This window comes from Alligator sinensis, unplaced genomic scaffold (genome assembly GCF_000455745.1).
Source record: "Alligator sinensis unplaced genomic scaffold, ASM45574v1 scaffold329_1, whole genome shotgun sequence".
Classification (NCBI taxonomy): Eukaryota; Metazoa; Chordata; order Crocodylia; family Alligatoridae; genus Alligator; species Alligator sinensis.
The window spans coordinates 304,600-331,352 of NW_005842550.1; the positions used below are offsets into that span (position 1 = coordinate 304,600).

At 40.7% G+C, this 26,753-nt stretch overlaps 1 protein-coding gene across 3 annotated transcripts in view; it reads right to left on the reverse strand.

Annotated features, from left to right (window-relative positions):
* Window positions 1–26,753, reverse strand: part of COL11A1 (collagen type XI alpha 1 chain) — a 269,666-nt gene that overhangs the window by 214,438 nt on the left and 28,475 nt on the right. For all 3 annotated transcript variants that reach the window (XM_006032152.3, XM_014523947.2, XM_006032150.3), the window contains exons 3-4: window positions 13,591–13,804; window positions 10,940–11,102 (exon numbers count right to left, since the gene is read on the reverse strand). In XM_006032152.3, the coding sequence (XP_006032214.1) occupies window positions 10,940–11,102; window positions 13,591–13,804 (377 nt within the window). The remainder of the gene's footprint in view (window positions 1–10,939; window positions 11,103–13,590; window positions 13,805–26,753) is intronic.

Genomic DNA, 26,753 nt, shown 5'->3' on the forward strand with positions numbered 1-26,753 from the left:
GAAATCCTTGCATAATTTCAATGGTAGTTAATGACTTATTATAAAATACCTCTCTTATTACTCACACCATTGATACTAAATGAAGAGTGACAAATCCTTAAAGCTGGCAAAATATAAAAAGATCCCTGCTATTTATCAAATATTTAAGCTACAGACATACTTCAATGGACATACTTCAACATTTTTGTACCAAAGCCATGAACCAGCAGCTGATTTTGTTTCCTCTTCCTTTGCAATAGTCTAAGATTACATGTAGGGATTCCCTCTGTGTGGGAACAGTTTATGTGATTATGGTTTATAAAGCAAACCCCTACAAAAGCTTAGTTTTAAATAACACAACAGAAAAGTCAGGCTATATTTTTTTATGGTTCAGCTTTTACAAAACAGTCCAGCTGAAGCTAAAAGTTTACCTAAGTCAGCAAGTGCTTATCAGAATGAGTATAAGCCCTGTAATCTGCCCTGTAGAAAAATACGGTATTTAGACATATTTTCTCTCTACTGCTAGTTCAAAAATTATTTAAGCAATAAATTATCTGCTTCTTAAGGATCCTTCTCTGCTCGTGTTGCTTAATCTTTATTGAAGTCAGTATCCTGTTTCTTACTTCAGTTTGTACAATCAACTGTGGTATCACTAAATATTGGTTTAGGACTTCAGTTGAGGAATAGGGGCAGCAGCGACAGAGTAATTCCTACTAATATGCCCCTTATGATAAAAAGGAAGGCAAATACTTGACATAATTTATTTCAGTGTACTTATGAGGTTGAATATTCTTTAAAACTATTGTGATTTACACAGGAGAGAACTACAATCGCTCTTAACTTTTTTTTAAAGCAAAAACAAATATATATTTAAAAAAATGTAAAACCTCTATCTATATAATATTAGCATTTTTTTCATAAGTATTTATGTTTAGTAGATTCACATTGCTGGTGGCCAAATAGAAGTATTTTGATCTAGTTGGACCAACAGAAAATTACACTAAGAGATCACACATGGTAAGACTATAATTAAAATACAAAAAGGACAGATCCCAGTAATTACTGACAAAAGAAAGTTTTACTTCTAAGAGTGGGTGACCAGAATGCAAGTGAATAAATAGGTTCAATTCTTGAGAGCATAAAGACTATTCACGAGCTACATTTGCAGAATTAGGTTCAACATTTTATGAAGCATTTTCAGGTGAATCAGAAGACAATCTCCAGGCAAACTACACGCTAGAAGTTTCAACTGATTAGATCAATGTCTAATTGTGCTTTACCGGAATGTTGTGATGAAAAGTACAGAGAATGTGACCGGAAAGGAAAAGAAGAGGAGAGCACAGCAGACAGAAGGAGCAGAAAGAGGATGAGCACTGTCAAGGTGAACAAAGAAGCCAATAGTGTTAACTTTCCTTGAACCACAATTTTTTAAATACCTGTTAGAGAAAAAACAATCAGTTGCCTTACTCTAAGTATGCATTCACAGTGATACAAAGATGCTTTAAAAAAACCTGAAGATTTTCACAAATGGAGTAATTTCTTAGGACTCCAAATGAATTCTCCAAATAAACTTGATGGAGCAACTTGATTAAAATCATTTTTGCATCCAGCAGGCTCACTCAAGCCCAATTAGAGTGCTAGCATTAATGTACATGTAGATGTGCCCTATGTAGATGTATAGACATGCCCTATGTAAAATGTTGTTATTGGGCCTAAAATTAACCCCCAGCTCCCATTAAATGCCATTCTAACGTATTATGGTGACCTTCTATAATAGGCCTTCTGTGACCTATTATGGTAGTGAAAAATGGAGTGTTTCAACTGAAAACTGGCATAGAGCGCTCTATTCTGCTCCTAAGAAAATTACTTCAAAATTGTTGTGGCTGCCTGCACATGGGGAAGGTCAGGGAGGGTAACAGAGCAGACTGTCAGTGAGCACTCTCCAGTACATTCTGCCTCTATTCTTCTGGAGTGCCACTCTCTCCTTCTGCCAGAACCAGGAGAGGCACAGGAGGTGATTCAGGAGTAGCATTGCCCCAGAGTCTCCCAGAAATAGCTATAAATCTCCAGGAGACTACTGAGAGTCACCCATGAGATAAATGACAGGACATTCATTAAAATAAATATTAAACATTGAATCTGATTTGTACAGTTGTTCAGTGGATTGGAGCATCTCCCTGCCAGAACTGGTAGAAGTACAGGGAGCATATATATGGCCTCCAGTCTCCTGATTCTCAAATGGGGAGCCCTCTGAGACAGGGGAGGCAGAATGCACAAGGGAGCACTTGCTGACAGTCTACAATGCTCTTCTCCACCCCTCCCTTGGTAGGGGGCGGGAAGAGCATGGAACAGTGTGGGGTCCTGAAGGACCAAGTCCTCTTGTGTGCACTCCATAAAGTGTGCACACGTAATAGGAAGCACTTCTTTTTGAAGGATTTGTAAATAGTACTGCTTTTCTTCAGAATTATTTTTGGAGCACTGCCACCATTTTCCAAATTCTTCAAAGGGCATGCACATCTATCTGATTGTTCACTAGCATTTCAAAGGCACTGGAAGCACTCCCAAAATTACATCTGTTTTCATCCTAAAGGAACCATTGGGAGAGTTCAAAGTTGAGACAAACTCCAAGTGACAACTCCAGCCAGAAACTGCAGTAGGTAGCTAGAATGTGAAGCAAGAGCTGTGGGGATAAACCAAATAAAATGCTGCCCACTGGGCACAAAAGATATCAACATGAACTTAACACCAACAGCATCCCTACACTCTATTTGGTCAAGCACCTAGAAAGCAAATACCCTTATAACAATCCACAACACATCAGTTTGCCTGCACTTTTGACATATGTGGATATATTGATTGAACATCTTGACATAAGTGGATGGATTGATTGAACTCACAGATTTTAATAGGATTTTTTTTTTAAATAACAAATCCCTATCTAAAAATAAAACAGATGAATTAAAAATCCTACAGTGCATATGATGCAATGACTTAATGGCAAAATAATTATCTTCTGTGGCATGCGTTACTATATTTTCTCACATACTTTGCACCCCAAAATAAGGCACACATCTTGTTTGGGGGGAAACAAAATGCAGATAAAGAGATTTTTCCAGAGTTATAGCTGCACAGAGCAGAGGCAGAAGCTAGTCTTCTTCAGCTCATTCATTCTATCTTTCCTGAAACCCTAGCTGCTCCAGAACACTAATCTCCAAGGGTGGATCTACAATTTTGAAAAGAACTAAAAACTTCAAGGCTATAAAATAGAAGATAGACCAAGAGTAGCTAAAAGACAGTAAAATTGCCAAAAGAAAGGTTAGCTCGATTAGAATATCAAAGCTATTAAAATAGATACATGATCATTAACACTTGTAGAGTGAAAAACAATGAGCGATTAAGTCAGCTGATTCCCTCAGCTGACTGAATAGAAATGCCACTGCTGCTTCAAACAAGAATCAATGCTGGAGCAGGAATTAAAGTGGGGTGCTTTTATTCTAGAGAGAAAAGCAGCTTTCCCACTTAAGACACACATCCCATTTTTGGGTGGCTGATTTTTGGGGGAAAGATGTGTATGGTATGCAAGTAAACAGTGGGGACAGTATCGCAACTCCATTTTAACAGCCAAAGGAAATACCAAAAATCCCCAGTATTTTATGGCATTTTGGGGACTTTTAGTTTCTTTCTGCCACAACTGAAAGTGCAAAGACAGAAAATGAAATAACATGCATTACAGCAAGTCATAACTTCAAACAAGGTTCCATTCAAATTTGTTTTTTGAAAATATGTGGGGAATTATTTTGGGAAAAGAAGAGTAAGACTTATTTTTCCCCAGAGTGATTCATCCTTTCTATATGTATTTAGAAGTCCAAGCTCAACAGTGAAAACATTATGACTCAGTGGACCCTTCAGTGCCTTCAGGGATTATATTTTCCAAGGCTTATCGCTGATTCCAGACCGCATCTTCACAATGTCATTCCACTTACATAAGAGTCAAGCTTTGATTGTAGAGATAATAAAAAGGGTGAAAGGGTGAAAAAAAAATGTTACCCCAGAAAAAAGGTATTTATGACTACAAACTCAGTTATCTAAATGCTATTCTATTCCACTACTTGATTCTCTGAAAAAACTGTTAATGCAAAAAGTGAATATATCTTCTTTCTCCTGCTCCTTCTCCTCCTCCTTGCTGTTTGGTTTGGTTTGTTTGTTTGGGGTTTTTTTGACAATCTTAAAGGAAAAATGATTGTGCATTACAAAAGTAGATGTATTTGTGGATTTTCAGGGATTTGAACAGGGTAGAATAGAATTGCATTTAGGTGCCTACGTCAGCTCAGACATTTATTAGGTGCAATAGAATGCAGTTCTAACGGATTCCTTTGACTGAAACAAAGGAAAGAGGGGTACTATGTCATCAGATACCTTTGGAAAACTAGATCATTAAAGAAATGTAATCCCACAGCATCATTGCAAGCTGTAAAAAGGTTGCTGTTCTTAGTGCTGAATATTTACAGTTAAAAAAACCCCAAAACCTACACAGCTACACTATTTCTTTGATGAGTCATAACCATCTTCCTTTTAAATTGGTTAGAAGTGTAATTGAAACATTGGTTTGCTGTTCAGGGTAAGAGCTTTTGTTTAAATGTTTAAAACTCATGCATCACTAGTTCCATGCTTATTTTTTTTGGAGCATACATTTAAAGAACCTACATAAAAGTCTATCTATTTAAGGCAGGGTGGCAGGAGGCCCTGTTAAGGGTCCTTTGGCACAAGTGCTACTGCTGCAGCCTGATGAAACCAATCCACATATCTCATAAGGAGCTAGAGGAGGGTAGGGCTGCAGCAAGAACCCCTAATGCATACAGGAGCACATACTCTTGGTGCAGCCCTTCCTGGTCCAGCCCTGCACACTCCTCCCAGAAACAGAGGTACATAAGACCCTTCTACTTGATAGCAGTGGCGGCAGCATTCCTCAGTTGAAAACTATGGAAATAACCTGAGACCAGTATAACAGTGGTTCTCAATTAGGGGACTATAACATTCATAAAATGAATGCTGGGGTGCCTTCAATCTAAAAAGGTTGAGAACCACTGATTTAAGGCAGTGGTTGAGAACCACTGATTTATAGATATCTTTTATTGGATGAACTGGACCATAACAGCTACAACATCACCCAAGTCTGGACCATAACGGCTACAACATCACTCAAATGACCTGGAGAAGAATGCATTGCATTCAAAAGCTTGTCTAAGTCTATCCCAAACATGAAGTTGGTCCAATAAGAGGTATCACCCATAACGATCATTGCCTCTCTCATATTTCCTGGACCACCAAGACTACAACATCACTGAAACACTACCACATCTATTTAAGCCTGTAACAGAACTGGCGTACCAATGGTGGCCATCACACTCCCTCATGGTGACTCAGGTCCTGTACCACTCAATCTCTAAGGTACCCTCCCTTTGCACTTATTAAGGGCACCCATTGCCTTATGGGATAATTATGGCCTCCAACCTGCCCTGTAGCCCATGCCTCGCAGGTATACTGATCAAACAATTCAGTGGTACCTACACCCCAGTCTTTCATCCAAAATTCTACACCTTTACAGTCTCTTGTCAATCCCCACCCTTCCTGGAGCTTTCTCCAGTCCTTCCTTGCCCACACCCTTCCTGGGCTGTGGGCCTCTCACCCTGGCTCTGCCCTTCTTTGGGCACTGGGCTCTCTGTAGCCACTTTTCTGCCTGCTTCCTTCCTCCCCACTCCCTCACCCCCAGGCTCTGGGCTCTCACTAGTTTTGTGTTTGTCCCTCCTAGATGGCTAAACTACCACTTGCCCTACCCCTTCCTCACCACCAGCAGGCTCAAGCCTCATGTGCCTTACTAGCACCATTGGGACCTCCTGACCAGCCCTACAATCCCAAACCCAATTGTCTGGTTAAGCTCCAATCAAAACATAAGCACTTCGGCTATAATGTAATTCTCTAAGCACACTGGATCTCTTCTGGAATCCCCATCCATCCTAAATCTAATCCCCCTGGCATCCCTCATCTTCTTACTGACAACTCTCAGGGATCCCAAGCTCTCTATTGGACTCTCATCAGCAGGCATCTTACAGCAGAGCTCCTTCCACTCCAACCTCCAGGGCCACACTGTCTGCTTATGCTCCAGCCCTAGTTTATATGCCAGCCGAATCCTACTCCTTTTCAATCAGGTGAGTCCCTGGGCTATTTGCAGTTGTCCTCCAACAGGTTTTGCTTATTGGCCTTCAGGGTAGCCTATAGCAGCAGACAGTTGTAGTCTTACCTTATTTCACATACAAGACTCTTGTCTTGGTCACAGGAAACTGCTAGCCCTGCAGGAGGCTTCTTGGTGCTCACACAGGTTAATCTAGTATTGTACTACTGCTGTGCAACTATCACAGCAATATGCACTTCCCATTTATGGGCTCTGGCTGCCTATTCTTTTATAGCTAGTCCCAGTTGTGACTGCCTGAGCACAATTTGCCCCTGTTTTCCTCTCTATGAGCTACAGGAGTCATAGGCTCTCTGTCATGGTGCTGATCCATATCTGATCAGCTTATTTCTGACATAAATTTTGGCTTTACTTTTCAGAATCAAACCTTCTCCCTGTCTCCTATATGTCTAGTTGCCAGTAAAGGGGTGAGAGTTTGAGAGCTATCCAAACTGGTTGCTTTCCATCTTAGCCTTGTTTTGTCTCTTCTTTCTTTGAAAAACCTGCTTTTATTTAAAGGAATGAGGAAACATCAGTATATGGCAACAGTCAGATGAAACAGGCCAGTTCTGCACCCTGAGCAGTAGCAACACATAGTGTAGGAGTAACGGCTGGAGATTCACTGCTGCAAGGGGAAATGTGGTTGGGAATTTAATGCTTCACCCCACTGTGGTGATAATTGGCATCCAAATTGCTACCATCATCTTTTTTGTTGCTTTAACTGGCTGCACATATCACCAAGTTTATCAGTTGCACAGAATTTTTGTTAACCTCTACAAGACCCCCACAATGAGTCCTGTGTTGGAGGAATGAAGGGGTGTACAGCCCACAAAGACACTGGTGTGATAATCCCTCCATTTAGGAGTTATCAAAGGAGGGGAGGTCTTGGGACCCAGAGGCCTTCAAGCCTGTGTTTGACTTTTCTGCTTAGTTCAAGCTACATGCTTAGTTTGAATTGTGATTGAAACATGCAACCAGTGAAAGGAGCTGCTGGAAAAATACTGTCCCTTAAAACAAATTAGGAAATTGGCTAACTGCACTGAATAAATATAACCTGGGTGAAAAAGGAACAGTCATAGAAAAATCTACCCCCACTAAGAATGAAAAGATTACCTCAAAATAGAAAAGTCCAATTAAAGGTAACCATATCTGGCAAACAGAAACAAGATTATTAATATGCATTAGGAGAAAGACTTAAGCTAATGTTATATATTAAGAAATGCAAGCCATATAGTATATAAAGAGAGGTGAGAGAGTGTACCCTCTGGAACACTCCTGATGAAAGCCTGAAGAGATCCTGTCACCAATCCAAGATCTTGTCTTGCCATCAGACATGGGAACTAGGAGCCCCGGTCAAGACTTTATGACTTGATCAACCAGTGAAGTTGCATTTGCAACATTACAGGGTGGTAAACATCTGCTTTGACTAGCTGCAAACCTAAAATATTTAATTGCTAACACTGTTTCAATTCTAATTAGAGTTGTACCTGTTACGGTTCAATAAACTTTGCTTTAGTTTAGAACAACCGTGTCTTAGGTTTCTTGTCTAGTATAAGAGCCATTATAGCATCATAGGGATGCAACAATGTCACTTTCTTTTTTAGTCACTGACATGCATGTCAAGCAGGCATTTAAACACACATTCTTAGGTGCAAAAAAAAGAGGAGACAACATCTCCTCTTACAGCTGCTAACTAGGGATGTGTGAAGCAGGCCCTATTTGATTCGGATTCAGCCCGAATCAGGGACAATGATTTGATTTCTTCATTTGGATCACTGTCCCCAATTTGATTCAGCCAAATCTGAATATTCAATGCTGATTCGGAGAATAGGCAATTCGGACATAGCCACAGCTTTAGAAGTTTTTTCTACTTACCTCGAGGTACCAGCACAGCTTGTGAATGGTGCGATGTTGGGGCACATGGAGCATCCCACAGGGGTGCGGGAGGGCCCTCCATGTGCTTGGTAGTGAACTCAGAACTGGACTGGAAGTACTTCCAGTCCACTTCTGGGTCCGCCAGGGAGTGCCATGGATCGGCCATGGGGGGACACCAGGTGTTCCTCCCAGACCCAGGAAGCACCAGTCACCAAGCCGGGGCAGGGGGGAGGGGTCCCAGCTCACTCCCCGGTGGACCAGAAGTGGACCAGAAATGCTTCTGGTCCACTTTCAGGTCTGCTGCCAAGCACGCTGGGGAGCCCTCCATGCTCCTGTGTCCCATGAGCCCCAGCATTGCAGTATTGATGAGCCACCTCCAATGTAGAGGTTTGTAAAAAAAACATTTAAAGCTGTGTCTATGCCTGAATTTCCAAATCTTTCCAAATCTCTCCAAATCAATTTGGAGGGTTCCGATTCGATTCAGAGAAATTAAAGGGTCCTCTGGGGAATAGCAGAGTGAGGCCCTCAGATCCATTCCAGCCCTTCTGCTTGCTTACCGATTGTTATATTACTTATAACGATGATGTTGAAATAGAAAGGGCAGGATTCTAAATAAAAAGAAACTGATAAAACAAAGATTACTAAGGTTTGAGATAAAATACTTAAGTTGTGACATGATTGAAAGGTTTATGATTGGTCAATGTATATCTTTTTTTTCTGAATAGTCATCTATACTTATGTGTGAGGGATGGTAAAATAACGTTTGTTTGTTTTTTCACCTGCAATAGACTATACTTTTTGCCCTTCTTCCTGGGAATATTTTGGCCTTCCTTTTGCCACAAAAAGCTTTTGAAGGTTTACAATTTAATTTTAACATATATTAGAGATGGTATTATTATTACCAAACAGTTCAAGAGATGATAGGTCCTTGGCTGGTTTCTGCTTTGACATATAAGTATGAAACAAACATAAAACATACACAACAGTGTAGCAGCAACCTCTGTATTTGTATTAAAACAACTGCGTGAGACAGTTGATAGATTCTTTTGAGGCTTCATAACACTAACTAGTCCATTACTGTATCAAGAAAGTTTAAGAATTAAAATAAGGATCACACAATATAAAACTGTCAGTGAAGCAGGGACATCATGGTAAAATGTTCATGAAAGATTATGCTAATAGCTATTGCATTATTTAACTTATAAAATCAAAATAAGATTGTATAGATTTATCTTTTATAATAAATACCAGAGCTGTCTAACTTCAAAACAGTCATGAGCCCCAGGCTACTTATTGCATAGGTTGCATGTCACAGAGGATGCATACCACATGGGCTCCCTGAGCTCTGCGCTGTGTATGCAGTGTGAGCCCCACACTACCATGTGATCTGGTTGAGCCCTCTCCCCTGTCACTGCCACATGGACAAAACAAGCCCACCTGCTAGTGCTCTTTCTGGGCAGCAAGCTCACTGGGCCCTTCTATCCATGCTGTCCTGCCCCAGAGACCCTGGCCACTACAGCAGCAGGAGCAATTGCAGAAATAGTGGCTGGGCAAGAGCCTATGCGATATACTTTAATCCCTTATAGGACAAATGTGACCTATGGCCTGCCAGTTGAACAGCCTTGATATATACCTTTTTCTTTTGCTGAATTCCTTTCACACCTTAGTACTGCCTATAACTTGACAATTTATTCTCATGGAGACAAATTCTGGGCTTTGGATTTCAAATAAAACTGAAGGCAATTAAACCAAAAAAGGACTACCTGCAGCAGAAACCAAAAGTGCTTTCACAACTGCAACATAACTATGCAAGCAGATTATTCTTGGCAAAACAATAAGTAATCTAGAGGGAGACAGGTGCATGGGAACTACAGATAGAGCAGTTGTAAATGCTAAGCATATGACCCACTAACCCTACCCCAGAACACTTTAATTCTTGTAGGGTATGAAATCCAAAGGCATTCATCAAAGCAGTATCAGAGTGCTCCACCGACTCCCCACCTTTCCTCTACCAGTTCTAGCTTTTCAGATGAACCTGTTTCTTAAAGTCAGGCTTAGTATCTATCTGTGCTATGCTAATCAACTCTTGTTTATGAAAGGAGTTATCTGTTCCTCTCTTCTCATCGTCCATCTTTTAATATCTGACAGTTTAGTCTGGCAGATAATAGGATTAAAAAATAAAACCAAGCACAGAGATTTAGGGACATCATTTCTTCTAAGCCTGTTAAAATAATCTTCTGTAGAAATGTTTCCTATAGGGGACTAATTACTGTGTTGCATTTTTTCTCACATGGGTGCATTTCATCCTCTCCACAATCCCCTCTTTCCCCTCCCATAAACAATGGAAACAAATGCATACTTCTTTTTTTTTCAAAGTATTGTTCCATACAAATAGTGATCCACAGTATGCAGAGAACTTTTCATAGCCCTGAAAGAAGGAAGGAAGAAGGAAGAAAGGAAGGAAGTCTGGGGTGCAAGTAACAATTCATATTTAGCATAGATCATCCACTTAGAGGAGGATAAAATGCTTCCATCTCAGACTGTCCCATCACTTCTACATTAGCTCTCCTATACATTGCAGGTATCCTTATGTTGGGCAACAAAAGGAAATAAGAGCTCTTTCCAGAATCAATGATATGCTAAGGAAGTTTAAAAAACAACATTCTGCTCTCCAGACTATACATTTCTTTCAAGTATTCTAGATAACTGGTTCCCAACCAACTGATAGTGGGACACAGAGTAACAGGTCCTTTAACAGGGAAGCATTGAATGCACCAGCTTTGCCTGATGAATTTTCTGTTTGAGCATTTGTTGTTTTAGCCCTACCCATCATCAAATCATTTAACAATAATGGTTTACCTCAAAAACTTCTTCATCAAGAATTCTGGTTCCAAAGACAGCGATGCCATTGGTGTCAACAATTGCTTGGTCACTTCTCTCAAGTGGTTTTGTGGTTTTCTTTTTACAGTCAACAATCATGGTAACAGTTTTCTTCTCTACGCTGATTGCTATCCGATGCCACCTAGCAAAGGAAAACAACACTTCTGTAAACCCCTTAAAAAAACCCAAACCACTATATCAAGAAAAGTGCATGACAAACTGTCATCCAATTAAAAAATGCATACTGAACTAAATTACTTTCCTTTTTTTCATAATTGACCCTCCCTTTTAAGGACTAACATTTCCATAGGAAGTACTTTCAAGAAGTTTTTCTATAGCTAGCATAAAAAATAAAAATGAAATTTGATTTTAAAACTAAAATAAAATGTGTTTACACATGTCTGAATGGAGATGCATTTACTCCTGATCCAGTAAAACGATTAAGCATGTACTTTAAGTTCCTATGTTCCAATCCAGTTCCCACTGGAGTCAGTAAAAATATTCCAATAAACGTCAGTGAGAATGTGTCACACCTGCGACTAATAGAATTAGCTGCAAAGAAGTCCTTAAGTCTTTTGATGGACAAAGCCTTCCAGCAGAAGTCATGTATAAAATACAGATTTTTAATAAGTAGGGTAATACCACATTTTGTAATGCAAATAATCGAATACCTACATTTACTGAAAAGCAACAAAACCCCAGCTTTTTAAAAATTACAAATGTAGTATTTTTGTTAAATTCAATCCACAATACCTACAACATGTTAGCACAATTCGTCATACAAAAATTATGCATTGAAGCAATTTAAGATTTTTTTTTTCCTGTCCTGTACAGGTTTCTCTCACTTTACGTGGGTTCTGTATGTGCGAATTCACTCTTCTGCATTGATCCTTTTTATACCAAAAATTTGTTATATACGAGGTAAATTCATTCTTATACGATCAGTGTGGTGGAAGCCCACAGTCAGCTGCTTTGTATGGTATATTGTGGGAGTGGCACAAACCAAAATATAGTCTCCTGTATGGATCTGTGCTCCTCGCTCAATGTCTGCGACACGTGCTTCTATAGTTGCCATTCCCATTATGGTAACATTCACCACAACCCTGTACTTGTGCGTACTGTCTGCTGTTGGTGAGTACCAAAATTGCCTTGTAAAAATAGTAGAAATGGGTTTGGGGGTCAGTACAGTCAAGATCTTGGAATGTATCCCTATTTGTTACATTGTAAAGTGGGTTCCCTATATGGGAATTCGAGTTATGCACTATTTTCCAGGAACACCTGTGCAGAATAAAGCGAGGGAAACCTGTATACATAAAATTTTGCTTTATAAGAGACATAAGAAATAGGAAATATTCCTTCACACTCTCTCAGTTATCTTATGTGATACCTAGAGATATATGTGCTGTTTTAAGTCTGTACATTAGAGCAAGATCCAAAGCTCACTGAAGTCAGTGAAAAGACTCCATTTGACTCTAATAGGCTTCAGATCGAGCTATCTTTCTCTTAATGTTTTGCTAATATAAGAACTTTATTCAATGCACACACAACAGAGATAAATGAACTCTTCACTATATTTTATTAGATGAATTAACTTCCTGTCTTATTATGTATGGAGGTTCTGTGGACAGACTTCAATATTTATTAATTTGTTAGTCATTAAAATTATTTGATGAATGATTTGTATGGGTTGGTTATGAACACTTCACTCTGGTCAAGGCTTTGCTATTTGCAATTTGTTCCATGCGCTCTGTGATTAGGTACCTATGTAATACAATATCATTTTTCCCGCCTATTTGAACTAATTGCAAACCTTACAAGATGTTTTAAAAGATGAATGCACAAGCATTTTCAGCATTAAGAGTTTTGCAAATGCATATATACAGTAACATGGGCATTTTTTTCTATGAGTATTCATTGAAAAAGATTTGTTTCTACAACATTCACAAAAATGCATAATAAAAGTTGTAAATAGTGTTAAACTGGCTTATTGTTATTAGAAAGTTATTTATGAATATTTTGCAGGGTTTTCCTAGCTATCATTTATACTATTAATTTATTGTCATGATAAAAGACATGGACCAGTTTAATAAGTAAATTTCTAATGACCAACTAAACAACTGTAAGCAACGGACACTATATATATGAGACAGTGAACATATGACCACATAGCTGTTTGCTATGGGCAAGGAATGTCACAGAAAATATGTGGAACTAGTGAGAAGCAAGATGACGTCTAGAAACAAATGACTTCAGCTGGCATTTGTAGGCACAAAGGGTGTCCAAAGCAGGGAGATCGTTTGGACTGTGGTTACAAAAGGCTTTTAAATATCAAAAGGAATGCCATGAAGTTAATGGAATCTGATCGCTAACCAGTGCTACTTAGCCAGGATTTAAATTTTTTGTTTCCTTTGTCTGGAAATTAGTTGTTCTAATTGTGAAAGCAAATTGTCACGCTAGCCTCAGGCACATAAGACTGATTAGACTTCAAAACCTCACACACACATATTAAGAAAAAGAAGTGTTGCACATGTTTATAATAAATGCAATATATACAACTGAATAACAGTCAGTCCAGTAGCTCCGCTGCAGTTATTACATTTCATATTAAATACAGTTTATTTTACACTTACTTGCCATCTGCAATGTTGACTGTCCTAAAAAGAGGATAATCTTCTGGGGTAGGTTTCCCATGTTGATCTTCATACAGGAAGACAGGGGATCTACCAACTTCCACACCTACTTGCTGAATACCCTGTTCATTGTAGATAGATAAAAGGAAGGATTGGATCCCCTTCTTAGGTTTCACGGTCAATAATATTGAAAAATCTTCGGGGAAGTTTCCACCTAAAAAGAAAGTGACAGAGTTACAAAGATATAACTATTTCTTGGACATTTATGCTTTTCTACTAAAGGAGAGATTGAAGTTTTCTAAATCTTGGATTTTTTTCTGTCCAAATAGCTACGTTAATTTTTTGTTGTTGTTGTTATTAAACTCCTTTTTTTTTCAAACTGTACAGGCTTTTTAGTCTTCCAGTTCCCACTTTTCTTCCCAAATGTCTTGACACCTTAAATCATTACAGAAGCTTAAATCATTAAGGCATTGCATATTTATGTGTGCATAAAACAGCTTGATAGCAGTTCCTTATGCATTACTTTTCTGTTGTTCCTTTTCTAAAAATTGGAGAAAGTATCCTACTATACATAATAAGGGTGGCATGCAGAGAAGTCACATTCTATTCCATGCATTACTTCTTCCCTTAACACAAAGCTTATTTGGGGTAGATGTTCGGGGTAGATGTTCTCTATTAAGCCTTGTTCACAGGAATGCAGATAAACAGAGCAATAACCTTGCATGTGACAAATTGTGCAGACATTATTTCTGAGACAACTTCATGAGTAACTTATTTTAAGAAAAGCAAAGCAGATGCCTATTTATATGTAATAGAAACTTCAAGCCATTTTATTTTATTTTTTTCCCTGGACAATTTCTCTTTGAAGTACAGGCCAGAAGTCAATCATTGTTTTAACTTTTGCAACTCAGAGAATAAAGACGGGATATATTGCTTAAGTGAGGAAATTGCAAAAGATGGATGCATATGATGGAAAAAGTGCTCCAAAGTATTAAGTGGTTATTCTGACACTCCTTTTACTAAAAAACACCCTGAACAAAGTTTGCCCAGTGTCCAAAGACCAATTAAGTGAACTTTGTCAAAAAATCCATATGGCAATTGATTGGTAGAAAACTCTCCAGTCTGGAACCAAGAGCAGAGATCATTCATGTAGCCATTTTTCAGATACTACCGTGGACAATTGTGGGATAGTGACTCCCATGTAGAATATGTGATCTGTGGATCACCACAATGTGAGGAGATCAGGTGAAATGAAGGGTGAAATGAGGACAATACCCCTTTCCCCTTCCTTGGGAACTCTAACTCATGCAAGAGAATCCATAACTGCTTCAATGGCTAGGGACAGAAATTACACATAAAACAGTACAAATTATTATAAACCAGTTCAAATCTGTAACACAACTGAAATACAGTGCATACAAACCACTTTCAAAATGGCTGAAACCAGTTTAAGATAAACCTAGGTGGATATAGTATCCGACTTAACTGATTTAGGTTAAATCAGTTTATTGAACTTCTGTCCCAAATCCTCTCCAGATCCAAGTTCACTCACAGTCCCCCCACATCCCAGTATGCTTTGCATCTTCCCTGAAAACCACCACTCCCACAGGGTGGGTGGGCTAGCCTCGGTCCAAGCTATCTGCTCCAGCCAAGAAAGAAGATGTGCTCTAGTCCCCCCAGCTTCTGGCTTGGACCATTGCAGGCATGTGTGGCTGCATTTCTGGAATCAAAAGTGAATGTCTCTTCAATTGCTTATAGGTTTAATCCATGAAGTTTAGACTAGCCTGTGAAGACGGAATTAATACAGCCTTGGGTTTTTGACTGTATGTACTTAGCCAATGTGAGTAAGTCTATATTATTATTCAGGTTGTGGAGCCTTGGACACAGAGGAAAGAAATGTGATACCTGCAGTTCTTTTGAAATTTCTGGAAGTTTGCTTCCCCTTAACTACCCAGCAGAAAAAAAATGTATGAACAACTGCCTTATTTCAGTGCTATAGAATCTGAACCCAAATCTAGATCTTAACTCTACTTCCTCAGTCCATATCTACCCTAAATTTAAAATGTGTGATAATTAATTCAAAATTAGGCATTTAGGTAAGAATCTCACATATCTTCGAAGTTTTCAGGCTAGAAAACTAGAAAAAATATATCTGGCATATTCCATGTCTGGCCTAATTAATTTATGCATAAGGATGCAAAGTTTATAAAATCATTTTTTAAAATCTTGGCAATTTAGGCTTACTTGGTTCACACTTGATTCTTTGGATAGTTGCTAAATTTGGCACTTGTTAGAATTGGTATGAAATAAAAAATATTTTTTACTGAATTAAAAAGCAAAATATATTTTTTTAATCACAGCCAGAGGCACCACAAGCATGAAGAGTATACCACTATTGTGTTGGTAGTTTGAACTAAAAAAGAAGCAGGTACAAAACACAGCAAATATAATTAAGTCATACTATAAAATGCTTCTCATTTAATGGTATGGGATAATGGTATGGGATAAATTGTATAAAATAAAAAAAAAATCCTCTGAAAATTATGATACCTCTAAGATATTAGATGAAGAGACTCACTCTTAAAGATTTAAGAGTTAGCTAAAGTTAGATGAATGAATAGAGTATCTGGTTCCTCAACTAACATATAATCTCATATTTAAGGACAGAAAGGAACATGCAAGCGTATGAGTATTTTTTCCTCTTATGAAAGGAACATTATAAATAAAGCCTGCTTTTCTCTTCCATGTTTTTGTACACAGAAAAACAAACAAACCATCTGATAGGGTAGAATGAACATAAGTCATAGTCTGAGCATATGTCATTTGGAAACCAATCTTTTTCATCAAAGTTAAACGTTTATATAGCAATTAGAAAACAGCCATTGTACATAATAGCAAGGGATCAACATTATGAGCTAAGATCTTCTCTGTGATCTCTTTTACTCATTTTGGGGTTTAACCTCTGAAGCATCATCATCTAAGACTAAAAAATAGACTCAATTGGCAAGAAAACCTACAAGAAATTAAGTTGTGGACTATTTAAAGATTTGAATATACTGTGTAATCTTGTTTCACTAAAAATTTTATAAATTTAACATGCATACCAAAGGCATGCAAGTTAAGCATGGCACTTGAAGAAGCTTCCATATATGCACTTAGTTTTAAAAACTAAAATATTCTTGTTTATAAGTAAAAAAAATCACAATAAAAATAAATACAATTATTTCTCTAAAAACTTCAGTTTAACACAGTCTATGGAAAAACAGTGAAGCAACAATTTAACAAATATATCAATAAGGATTATACAAAGATATGACTAGTTATGGCTACTGGGACTGTTGGTTGGTTTTTGTGTTTGTTTTTTTGGGGGGTAATAATAGGAAAAACATGGCTTTCTTGTAGCCAAAACTGGAATAGCCACAATTACAGATAAAAAGTGGAAAGTTTTGGCATATAATATTTTATATGTATTATGTTATTATGGCAAATTACTACTTTTATGAATGAAATTATATTTTATTTTATATAATTATTTTTCTATAACAGTGGTTTTCAACCTTTTTTCACTTGCAGACCATGGAAGAGCAGACCCCTTTGAGTTGTAAGTGTGGGTATTCAAAAACTTTTGATTGATCATAGTCTTCTTACACAGACCCTGTAGACATAGACTGCAGACCCCCAGAAATCCACAGACCACAGGTTGAAAACCACTTTCTTCTACTGTTCAAATGATATTAAAACACTTATAATTAACTACACTAGTTATAGAGACAGCTATGTTATATAGGATATAACTGATAAATAAGGGATTGAGGAGTATCCTAAATTCTGTTCCCACTAAACTTAATCTCCTACTGACTTCAACTGGAATATTAGGGTTAAGGTTACAGGGGGGAGCAACAAGGGTGATGTCATAGTGGGTATCTTCTATTGGCCACCAGACTAGGAGGATGAGGTAGATGAGAGTTTCTTCAGACAACTAGTGGAAGTCTCCCAATCACAGGCCCTGGTTTTCATGGGGGACTTCGACCACCATGATATTTACTGGGAGGGCAATACAGAAGTGCATAGGCAATACAGAAAGTTTTTGGAGAGTGCTGGAGACCACTCCCTGGTACCAGTACTGGAGAAACCAACTAGGGACCATGCTTTTCTAGACCTGCTGCTCACAAACAGCAAAGAATAGATAGGGGATATAGAAGTGGATGGCAACTTGGGCAGCAGTGACCATGAGATAATCAAGTTCAGGAAGAAAGAAGAGCAGCAGAGCACAGACCCTGAACTTCAGAAAAGCAGACTGACTCCCTCAGAGAACTGATGGGCAGGATTTCCTGGTAGGCCAGTCTGAGGGGGCAAGGATTCCAGGATGGCTGGCTGTATTTTAAAGAAATCTTACTGAGGGCACAGGAACAAACAAACCCAATGTGCAAGAAGAATAGCAAATATGGCAGGCAACCAATTTGACTTAGCAGAGAACCCTTCAGTGATCTTAAACACAAAAAAAAAAACTTACAAAAACTGTAAGCTTGGATTGATGACTACAGAGCAGTATAAAATTATTACTCGGGCATGCAAGTCTGAAATCAGGAAGGGCAAAGCACAACTGGAGTTGCAGCTAGCAAGGGATATGAAGGGTAACAAAAAGGTTATTGCAAGTATGTTACCAACAAGAGGAAGGTCAGGGAATGTGTGGGTCTCTTACTGAATGGAGAAGGCAACCTAGTGACAGATGATGAGGAAATTCCTGAATTACTCAATGCCTTTTTTACCTGTCTTCACAGACAAGGTGAGCTCCCAAACTACTGTACCAGGCAGCACAGTTTCAGGAGAAGGTGGACAGCCTTCAGTAGTGAAAGAACACCTTAGGGGCTATTTAGAAAAGCTGGATGTATGCAAGTCCATGGGGCCAGACACAATGCATCAGAGGGTGCTGAGGGAGTTAGTTGGTATGATTGCAGAGCTGCTGGCCATTACCTTTGAAAACTTGTGGCAATCAGAAGAGGTACTGGACAATTGGAGAAGGGCAAATATAGTACCCATCTTTAAGAAAAGGAAGGAGGATGCAGGGAACTACAGGCCAGTCAACCTCACCTCAGTCACCAGAAAAATCATGGATTGGAGCCTCAAGGAATCCATTTCTAAGCACTTGGAGGAGAAGGAAGTGGTCAGGAACAGTCAACATGAATTTACCAAGGGCTAGTCATGTTGGACTAACTGGATTGCTATCACCAAGGGCTAGTCACCATGTTAAATTCACCAAGGGCTAGCCATGTTGGACTAACTGGATTGGATGACTGACTGTGGATGTGGGGAAAGCAGTAGACATGATATAACTTGACTTTAGCCAGGCTTTTGATACAGTCTCTCACATTATTCTTGCAAACAAGCTAAGGAAGTATGGGTTGGATTAATAGACTATAAGGTGAATAGAAAGCTGGCTGGAGCATCAGGCTCAGAGGGTAGTGATCAATGGCAGCTGGTTTCAAGTAGAGTGCCCTGGGTGTCGGTCCTGTGACTGGTTTTGTTCAATATCTTCATTAACGATCTGGAAGATGGGATGGATTGCACCCTAAGCAAGTTCATGGATGACACCAAGCTGGGGGGTCCAGTAGAAACACTGGAGGGTAAGGCTAGAATTCAAAGTGACCTGGACAAATTGGAAGATTGGGTCAAAAGAAATCTCTTGAGGTTCAGCAAGGACAAGTACAAAGTCCTGCATTTAGGATGGAACAATCCCATGCATCACTACAGGCTTGGGACCACTGGCTAGGCAGAAGATCTGCAGAAAAGGACCTGGAAGTTACAGTGCACAATAAGATGGATATAAACAAACAGTGTGCCCTTGTTGAGAAGAAGGCTAACAGTATACTGGGCTGCATTAGTAGGAGTGTTGCCAGCAGATTGAGGGAAGTGATTATTCCCTTCTATTCTGTACTGGTGAGGCCACATCTCGAGTAATGCATCCAGTTTTGGGCCTTGCAACTATAGAAAGGATATAGACAAGTTGAGGAAAGTCCAATGGAGGGCAGCAAAAATGGTTAGGGGGTTGTGGCATGACTTATGAGGAAAGGCAGCAGGAACTGGGCTTATTTAGTCCGCAGAAGAGAAGACTGAGGGGGGATTTGATAGTAGTCTTTAACTACCTGAAAGGTGGCTCTAAACAGGATGGAGCTAGACTGTTCTTAGTGGTGGCAGATGACAGAACAAGGAGCTATAGTCTCAAGTTGCAGCAAGGGAAGTTTAGGTTGTATACTAGGAAAAAAAATTCTCACTAGGAGGTGATGAAGCACTGGAATCGGTTACCTAGAGAAGTGGTGGACTCTCAATTTGACAAAACCCAGGCTGGAATGATCGAGTTGGGGATGGTCCTGCTTGGAGCAGGGGGTTGGACTAGATGACCTCCTGCAGTCCCTTCCTACCCTAATTGTCTATGATTCTATGAGTATTGGGCATAAAAACAAATGCAATGTAAAATTCTAGTCCCACAATAGGGAGCCCCAGTTGACACAGTGTGGCCTCACTTGGATTAAGTTCCCTACAAACTTCGTGCTTAGAGCCAAAGAATATTGCTAATGTTATTAAAAGACACTCAAATACAATAAGGGGATTCTTTCTTCCACTATAGGAAATCCCAAATTGTGCCTAAGATACTGTATTTACTCAAATCTAAGTTGATGTATTTTTCCTCATTGAACATGGGGAGGGGGGGGGGGCAGGGGGAGTTCAAATACCAGGACTGGGGCCAGAGCTGCTGCCACTACTACAGTCACCTGCCTGTAGCCAGGGTGGTTCAACCTGGCTTGTGAAACAGTGGAGGGAGTTCTTGGTGGGGGAGCGTAGGAGAGACTTTACAGGACTATAAAAGAGTATGAGGGGAACCATACAATGCAGGAGGGAGCATAGGAGTGACCACATAGTAGAGGAGGAAGACAATAGTGCACGGGAGACTGCACATAGCAGGCCAGCTGCTGTGGTTCTGGCCCCAGATCTAACTCTGGCCTTGACCTGGCCAGGAGCCAGTGCCAAACTTGGAGCCAGAGCTGGGTCCACTGCTGCCTAGCTAGGGCAAGAGCTAGAGCCAGAGCCACCACATAAAGTAAGCAGCAATGTGGGGGGCAGAGGGGAAAGTGCGGCAAATGGCAGAAGGGGGCTGGTGGTAGGAGAGCCAGGTCCTAGGCAGGTGCGGGGGGAGGTACAGGAGACAGAGGGTCAGACATCAAAAAGACAAGTAGCAGGGAAAATGGGAGGCTGGTGGAGAAGCACTGGAGGGGGGCAGGAGAGATGGTAGGGAGGAAGATGCCAATGACTGCAGGCACTGTGGGGGAAGGCAAGTGACAGGCAGGGTGCACACACCAAAGGGACAGGTGCTGGAGGGTGCAGGCAGCAGGGGGTACAAATGATGGGTGTGCAGGCTGAGGGAATGAGGGGAGGGGGTCAAGCTACCTACCCCACTGCTTCTTTCCCTGTTGCTTGCCCCTCTGCTGCTGCTTTCCCAGCTGCAGCAATGGAGGGAAATCTAAGATAACCCCCCAATAATTCAATTCTATATAGAGAAAATTATAACAAATTTATAATTTTCCATGTATAGGTTCTAATTACTGGTCATTGATTATATTAATCTTTTATTTGTTTCATGGAAAAGAAACTCGCCAAAGTAATATTTGATTATTGTCAGTGTGGAAAACAACAAGGAATGTTGCAATTCATTCCAAGAAGGGTTTTGAGATGTGTTAACTTGGGACTTCATGGTTTCATAGTAGGTAGGGTCGGAAGGGACCTGAGCAGATCATCAAGTCTGACCCCCTGCTATGGGCAGGAAAGGATGCTGGGGTCAAATGACCCCACCTAGGTGATTATCTAGCCTCCTTTTGAAGATCCTCAGGCTAGGAGAGAGCACCACTTCCCTTGGAAGTTGGTTCCAGATCCGAGCCTCCCTGACTGTGAAGTAGTGCTTCCTGATGTCTAGCCTGAACCTACTCTCAGTCAATTTGTGACCATTATTCCTAGTTACTCCTGGTAGTGCTTGGGGGAACAGGGACTCCCCCGTTCCCTACTGGTCCCCCTTGGTAAGTTTATAGATGGCCATCAGATCCCTTCTCAGCCTTCTCTTGTGGAGGCTGAACAGGTTCAGGTCCCATAGCCTCTCCTCATAGGGCCTACCCTGCTGCCCCCTGACCATGCGAGTGGCCCTCCTCTGAACCCTCTCAATGTTGTCCACATCCCTCCTGAAGTGCGGCACCCAGAAATGGACACAGTACTCCAACTGCAGCCTAACCTATGTCACATAGAGGGGGAGGATCACCTCCTTGGACCTGCTCATGATGCATCTGTGGATGCATGACCAGGTGCGGTTAGCTTTCCTGACTGCGTCCTCACATTGGCGGCCCATGTTCATCTTGGAATCAATAATGACTCCAAGATCCTTTTCTGCCTCTGTGCTGATGAGAAGGGAGTTCCCCAGCCTGTAGGTATGATGCTGGTTCTTCCTCCCTAGGGGCAGTACTTTGAACTTGTTAATATTGAATCCCATCCTATTCTCATCCTCCCACCCCTGTAACCTGTCCAGATCTAGTTGTAGCCTTTCCCTCCCTTCTATTGTGCTCACTTCTCCACACATCTTAGTGTCATCCACGAATTTGACTTATCCGTTGACATGTTATAGCAAATGGTACTACATGTTAATCTTTGGAATTTCAACAAGTTATTCCACTCCGTATAATGAAGATGACTCAGGGATTAATTCGTGCCAACGTTCTACAGGTCTATGCTCACAGTTGACCTATTCCTATTCCAGTGAAATTAATAAATTCCCCCCCCCCCCCCCCCACTTCCTTTCAGCTGTTGGGAAGTTTGGTTAGACCAGCTGAGGATAGCCACTTCTTCAGCAGGTGGAATGAGGATGGGCCAGATATGATACGGCTATTCCTAACAGGCCTTCCTTGTGCCTCAAAATGTTTGAGTGTGCATGTGCACATGCACCTAACAGAGGGGCTGCTCTTTCTCTCAGTTAGCCAACTGAGGAGGTAAAAGATGAAAATAGTTGACTGGCGCTCATGCCTCATTCTTAATCGATAGCCTTCCCAAGTGTATGAGAACCATCTTGCTGCTTGAGCACATAAATTTACATTCAAATAAATCATTCACCCCACATTTAGTGATACCACTGTGACCTGATTTCCAGTGTTGCCATGTTTTCCCCAGTACCTATGATAATGTTTCTTTAAACTGCAATAAACAAATAGGTTTAATGTCACTGGAAATAATTATAACAGGATAGCATGTACTGTAGCTTAAATTGTGTTCCAACTTTCATTCTGATCTTTGCTTTGGTCTGTTTTAACTTCCTCTAATTCTTTTTGTCAGATGACATTTTAATCTTAACAATAATATTTAGGTTTTTTTTTTAAATAGAGTAAAATTGCTTTAGATATGTCTCTAAATAACTACATTTTGTAATAAGTCAGCTAAACTAGTACTAAAAATAGAAGACTCAAACCTAGTTTGATTTGGAGATCTCAGTGGGCATATCTACATGAGATGCTTACGGTGGAGTAGACTAATTAACTCCACAGTAAACATCTCAGCATCTACCCGTGCAGCCCTATTAAACTGCAGGAAACTAATGAATTCCACAGCAGTTTCGTACTTGTAAATGAAGTACTATCCTTCTGTAAAGCCTTTTTGTGAGCAGCAGACCTCATACTGGTGCTGACCCAGATGGCTGGGGCACAAGGGTGCTTCAGTGTGAGGGCTTCTTGCCAGCTAGTCCTTTATTGAAGCACCCTTGTGCCCCATCCAGCTCCTCCACCACACACTGAGCTGGGTTGGAGCAGTTGAAGGGTGGCAGGCTGACCCCCAGGGCTCCCTGCCAGGCATGGCTGTGCTGCCTTGTCTCACGAATAGTGAGTCTTAAAAAATGTAGACAAAAAAATGTAGACAATAATTTTAAATAATTTAACAAGGACTTAAATTTATGTGATTTAATACATGATCATTTTAAGTAATTCTGAATAGTGAATTTAATCGTTTTTATAAATGTGGATATGAGCATTTCCATTCAGATAGGTACATAGGTAGATAAATAAATTTATTCAAAGTCAGAATGGTTTCCCATATTGAGGTGCTCTGAAATATTTTATGCTCAAGGAATCAAAACTACAGCTGCTAAATAGTTTATAAACAGTTCTATATCTTTAGCAGTCTTAAACAGCAGTAGCTGCTTAAAGGGTTTGAAGTTCTTTAAATTACTTTAAACTATTAAGGAAGTCTAATTAATCTGCTTAATCCTTCTAAGTCTTTATTGTGGCTTACACACTTTAAACTGTTTAAGCCTGTCCACATCCTTAAAACATTTTGGACAGTTTATTTAACTTGAAGACTTTCAGATAAGGGAAAGGAAGAAGGCTTGCTCCTTGGCTGGACAAAAAGAGAAACAACCCATTACACATGGTGGAGAATGCAGACATTCTAAGTTTAACTCCAGCAATGGAGACAGGATCCCTGCTAAAATGGCTGGCAGGGATGCAGCAGCAACAACAGCAGCTATTTCAGCAGCTCCAACTCCAGCAGCAACAATTCCAGAGGGAGCAGCAGCAGCAACAGCAGGAGTTCCTGAAGCAGCATTTGGAGTCAAGATGGACTCCCACCCAAATTGGTGACTCACCTGTTTCACAGAGAATAGAGAATGGAGTACTCAACCAAGACGAGACCTGCAGATGATCCAGAGGCCTTTCTCACAACTTTTGAGCAGGCAGTAGAAGCCTATCAGTGTCCACAGGAAGCATGGGCTGTGAGGGTATCCCATCTGTTAACTGAAGAGCCACAGGTTGTTTACTGGGCCCTGGGAACAGATGCAGCCCAGGATTATAAGACTCTTAAAGCTGTCATACTAGACTAGCTGGGTCTCACAGAGGAGGCTTACCACAGCAAGTTTTGACTGCAGACTTGGGACCCAAAGGCATGGCCTCAATCCATGGCTCAGAAATTAAATGTCTTATGTAGCCACTGACTAAACCCTGACTCACAAGTCAGCTGCAGAAATAGTGGAACTAGTAACACTAGAGCAGTTCACCATCCTCCCAGCAGGAGCCTGGAGGTGGGTGTATTGCCAATGGATGACTAGCTTGACAGAAGCCACTTGGAAAGTGGAGAACTTTATGGGGGTGGATCAAGACTGTCTGGATCCCTTGGAAAGCCAGCAGCAGGTCCCAGGACTAAGGAGGAAACAGGCAGGATCTCTAGAAAGGCCTCTTGTAGAGACATTTCCCTTGGTTGGAGTCTTGGAGGAGGAGGTAGAGTCCTTGAGTGGTTCCTGCAGAAAAGAAAACCACCTGGGGCATCCCCACAGCCCAGGAGGAGGAACAGTTGCTCTGGTGACTCATGTCCAGTGCAGGGAGAAGAGCCATCAATATGGGACTGCCCTCAGGTGGACTCTAGGTATACCCTTGCCTCTGTCTCAGAGGCATGGCAGGAGAGCCCGGACCAGAAGGCATATGTGGTTCAGATTGGGGATTTCTGTTTTGTAGGGGTCATCAACTTGGGCTCTAGCCAGACCTTTGCCCATGAATGATTTCTGAATCCAGCAGACATCCCAGTAAATGAATATATTTATGTGTCATGTATGCATGAAGATACCTAACCATACTCATAACAGAGCTGAGCTTGACCATCAGGGCACAGGAAGTTAACATGACAGCTGCAGTGGCCAGCCATTTCACTTACCCAGTGGCAGTAGGATGAGACTGGGGCTCAATGGCCAAATTAATGCAATTAGCTTAAAAAGTCGATAGAAGCCAGGCTGACCCCAATTCCACTGAGCCAGAGCTGGGGGAAATGTTTCCACTTTCAAACCCTGAACTCTTTGGATCTCAACCCAGATCATGCTGAGAGCAGCAGTGGGGCAGGCAGCATGCCCGCTCAAGCTAAAGGAAATGCTCAGGAAAAGGGATTGGGGTTCAATGAAATCTGGACTACCCTCCAGGGGATTCAAGGAGTCAAGATCCCCCAGAAGCTCTGGGTGGACTGGATCAGGTGGGGGGAGGCCTAGAATTAACTTGTGATCAAATGGAGGACCCAGTATATGCCCCTCTTTATGGCTGAATGGATCAGACCAATGGAGTTATAGGAGATGAAAGCATAACAGCCCAGGACCCACATTTTGCATTACAGGGGGTCCTCATGATGAGAATAAGCAAAGACAAGGCCACAGAGACCTGGCATGTCCAACTATTAGTGCTGAAGCAGTACTGCACCAGGTTTTGAAACTAGCCCATGATGTACTATGGAAAAGATCCAGGATACATTGCTGACAAGGGTTTTCTGGCCTGGTGTATACTAAGAAATCAAGGATTATTGTGCATACTGCCCTGAATGCCAGCTGGTCATCCCCTGCCTCCCATTGGTACCTACTCTATTGCTTGGCTTACCCTTTGAGTAGATCAGAGTGGACTTGGTGGGACCACTGGAGCTCAGCTCAAGAGGGCTCAAGTTCATCCTGATCGTTGTCAACTATGCCATCCACTATCCCGAGGCTGTGGCAATCCACTTGGCTTTAGCACAACTGTGTCCTCTGAATCAATACAGATATTTTCTCAGATGGACATTCTCTCAGAGGTTTTGACTGATTAGGGAATGGTCTTCATGTCGAGTTACTATAAGAAGTTTTGTGTTTACTGAAGGTCCATTTTGGAAAAACGTCAGTGTACCATCCCCAAACAGATGGATTAGTTGAAAGATTTAACTGGAAACTAAAGGGGATGTTGAGAAAATTTGTCTAATTTGTCCTGGAAAAGCCTTAGAATTGCAACCAGTTATTACTATAAATATTGCTTGCCATTGAAAGGTTCCACAATCTTCCACAGTCTTTTGACCCTTTGAATTATTGTATGGGAGGCAGCCCTGGTGCATGCTAAATCTCTTACAAGAATCCTATAAAGCCCAGGGGTCAAGAACACCACAGAACATAGTCCAATATGTCCTGAAGCTACAGAAAAGATTAGACCAGGTCGGTCCCTTTGCAAAAGAAAAAAAACCCTCAGGGCTGCAACAAAGGTGTAATAAAACTGCCCATCTCCACATTTATCAGCCAGGGGATAGAGTGTTACTACTTCTCCTCTCCTCCAAGAGTAAGTTGCTAAGTGGCAATGCCCTTTTGAGGTCCTGCT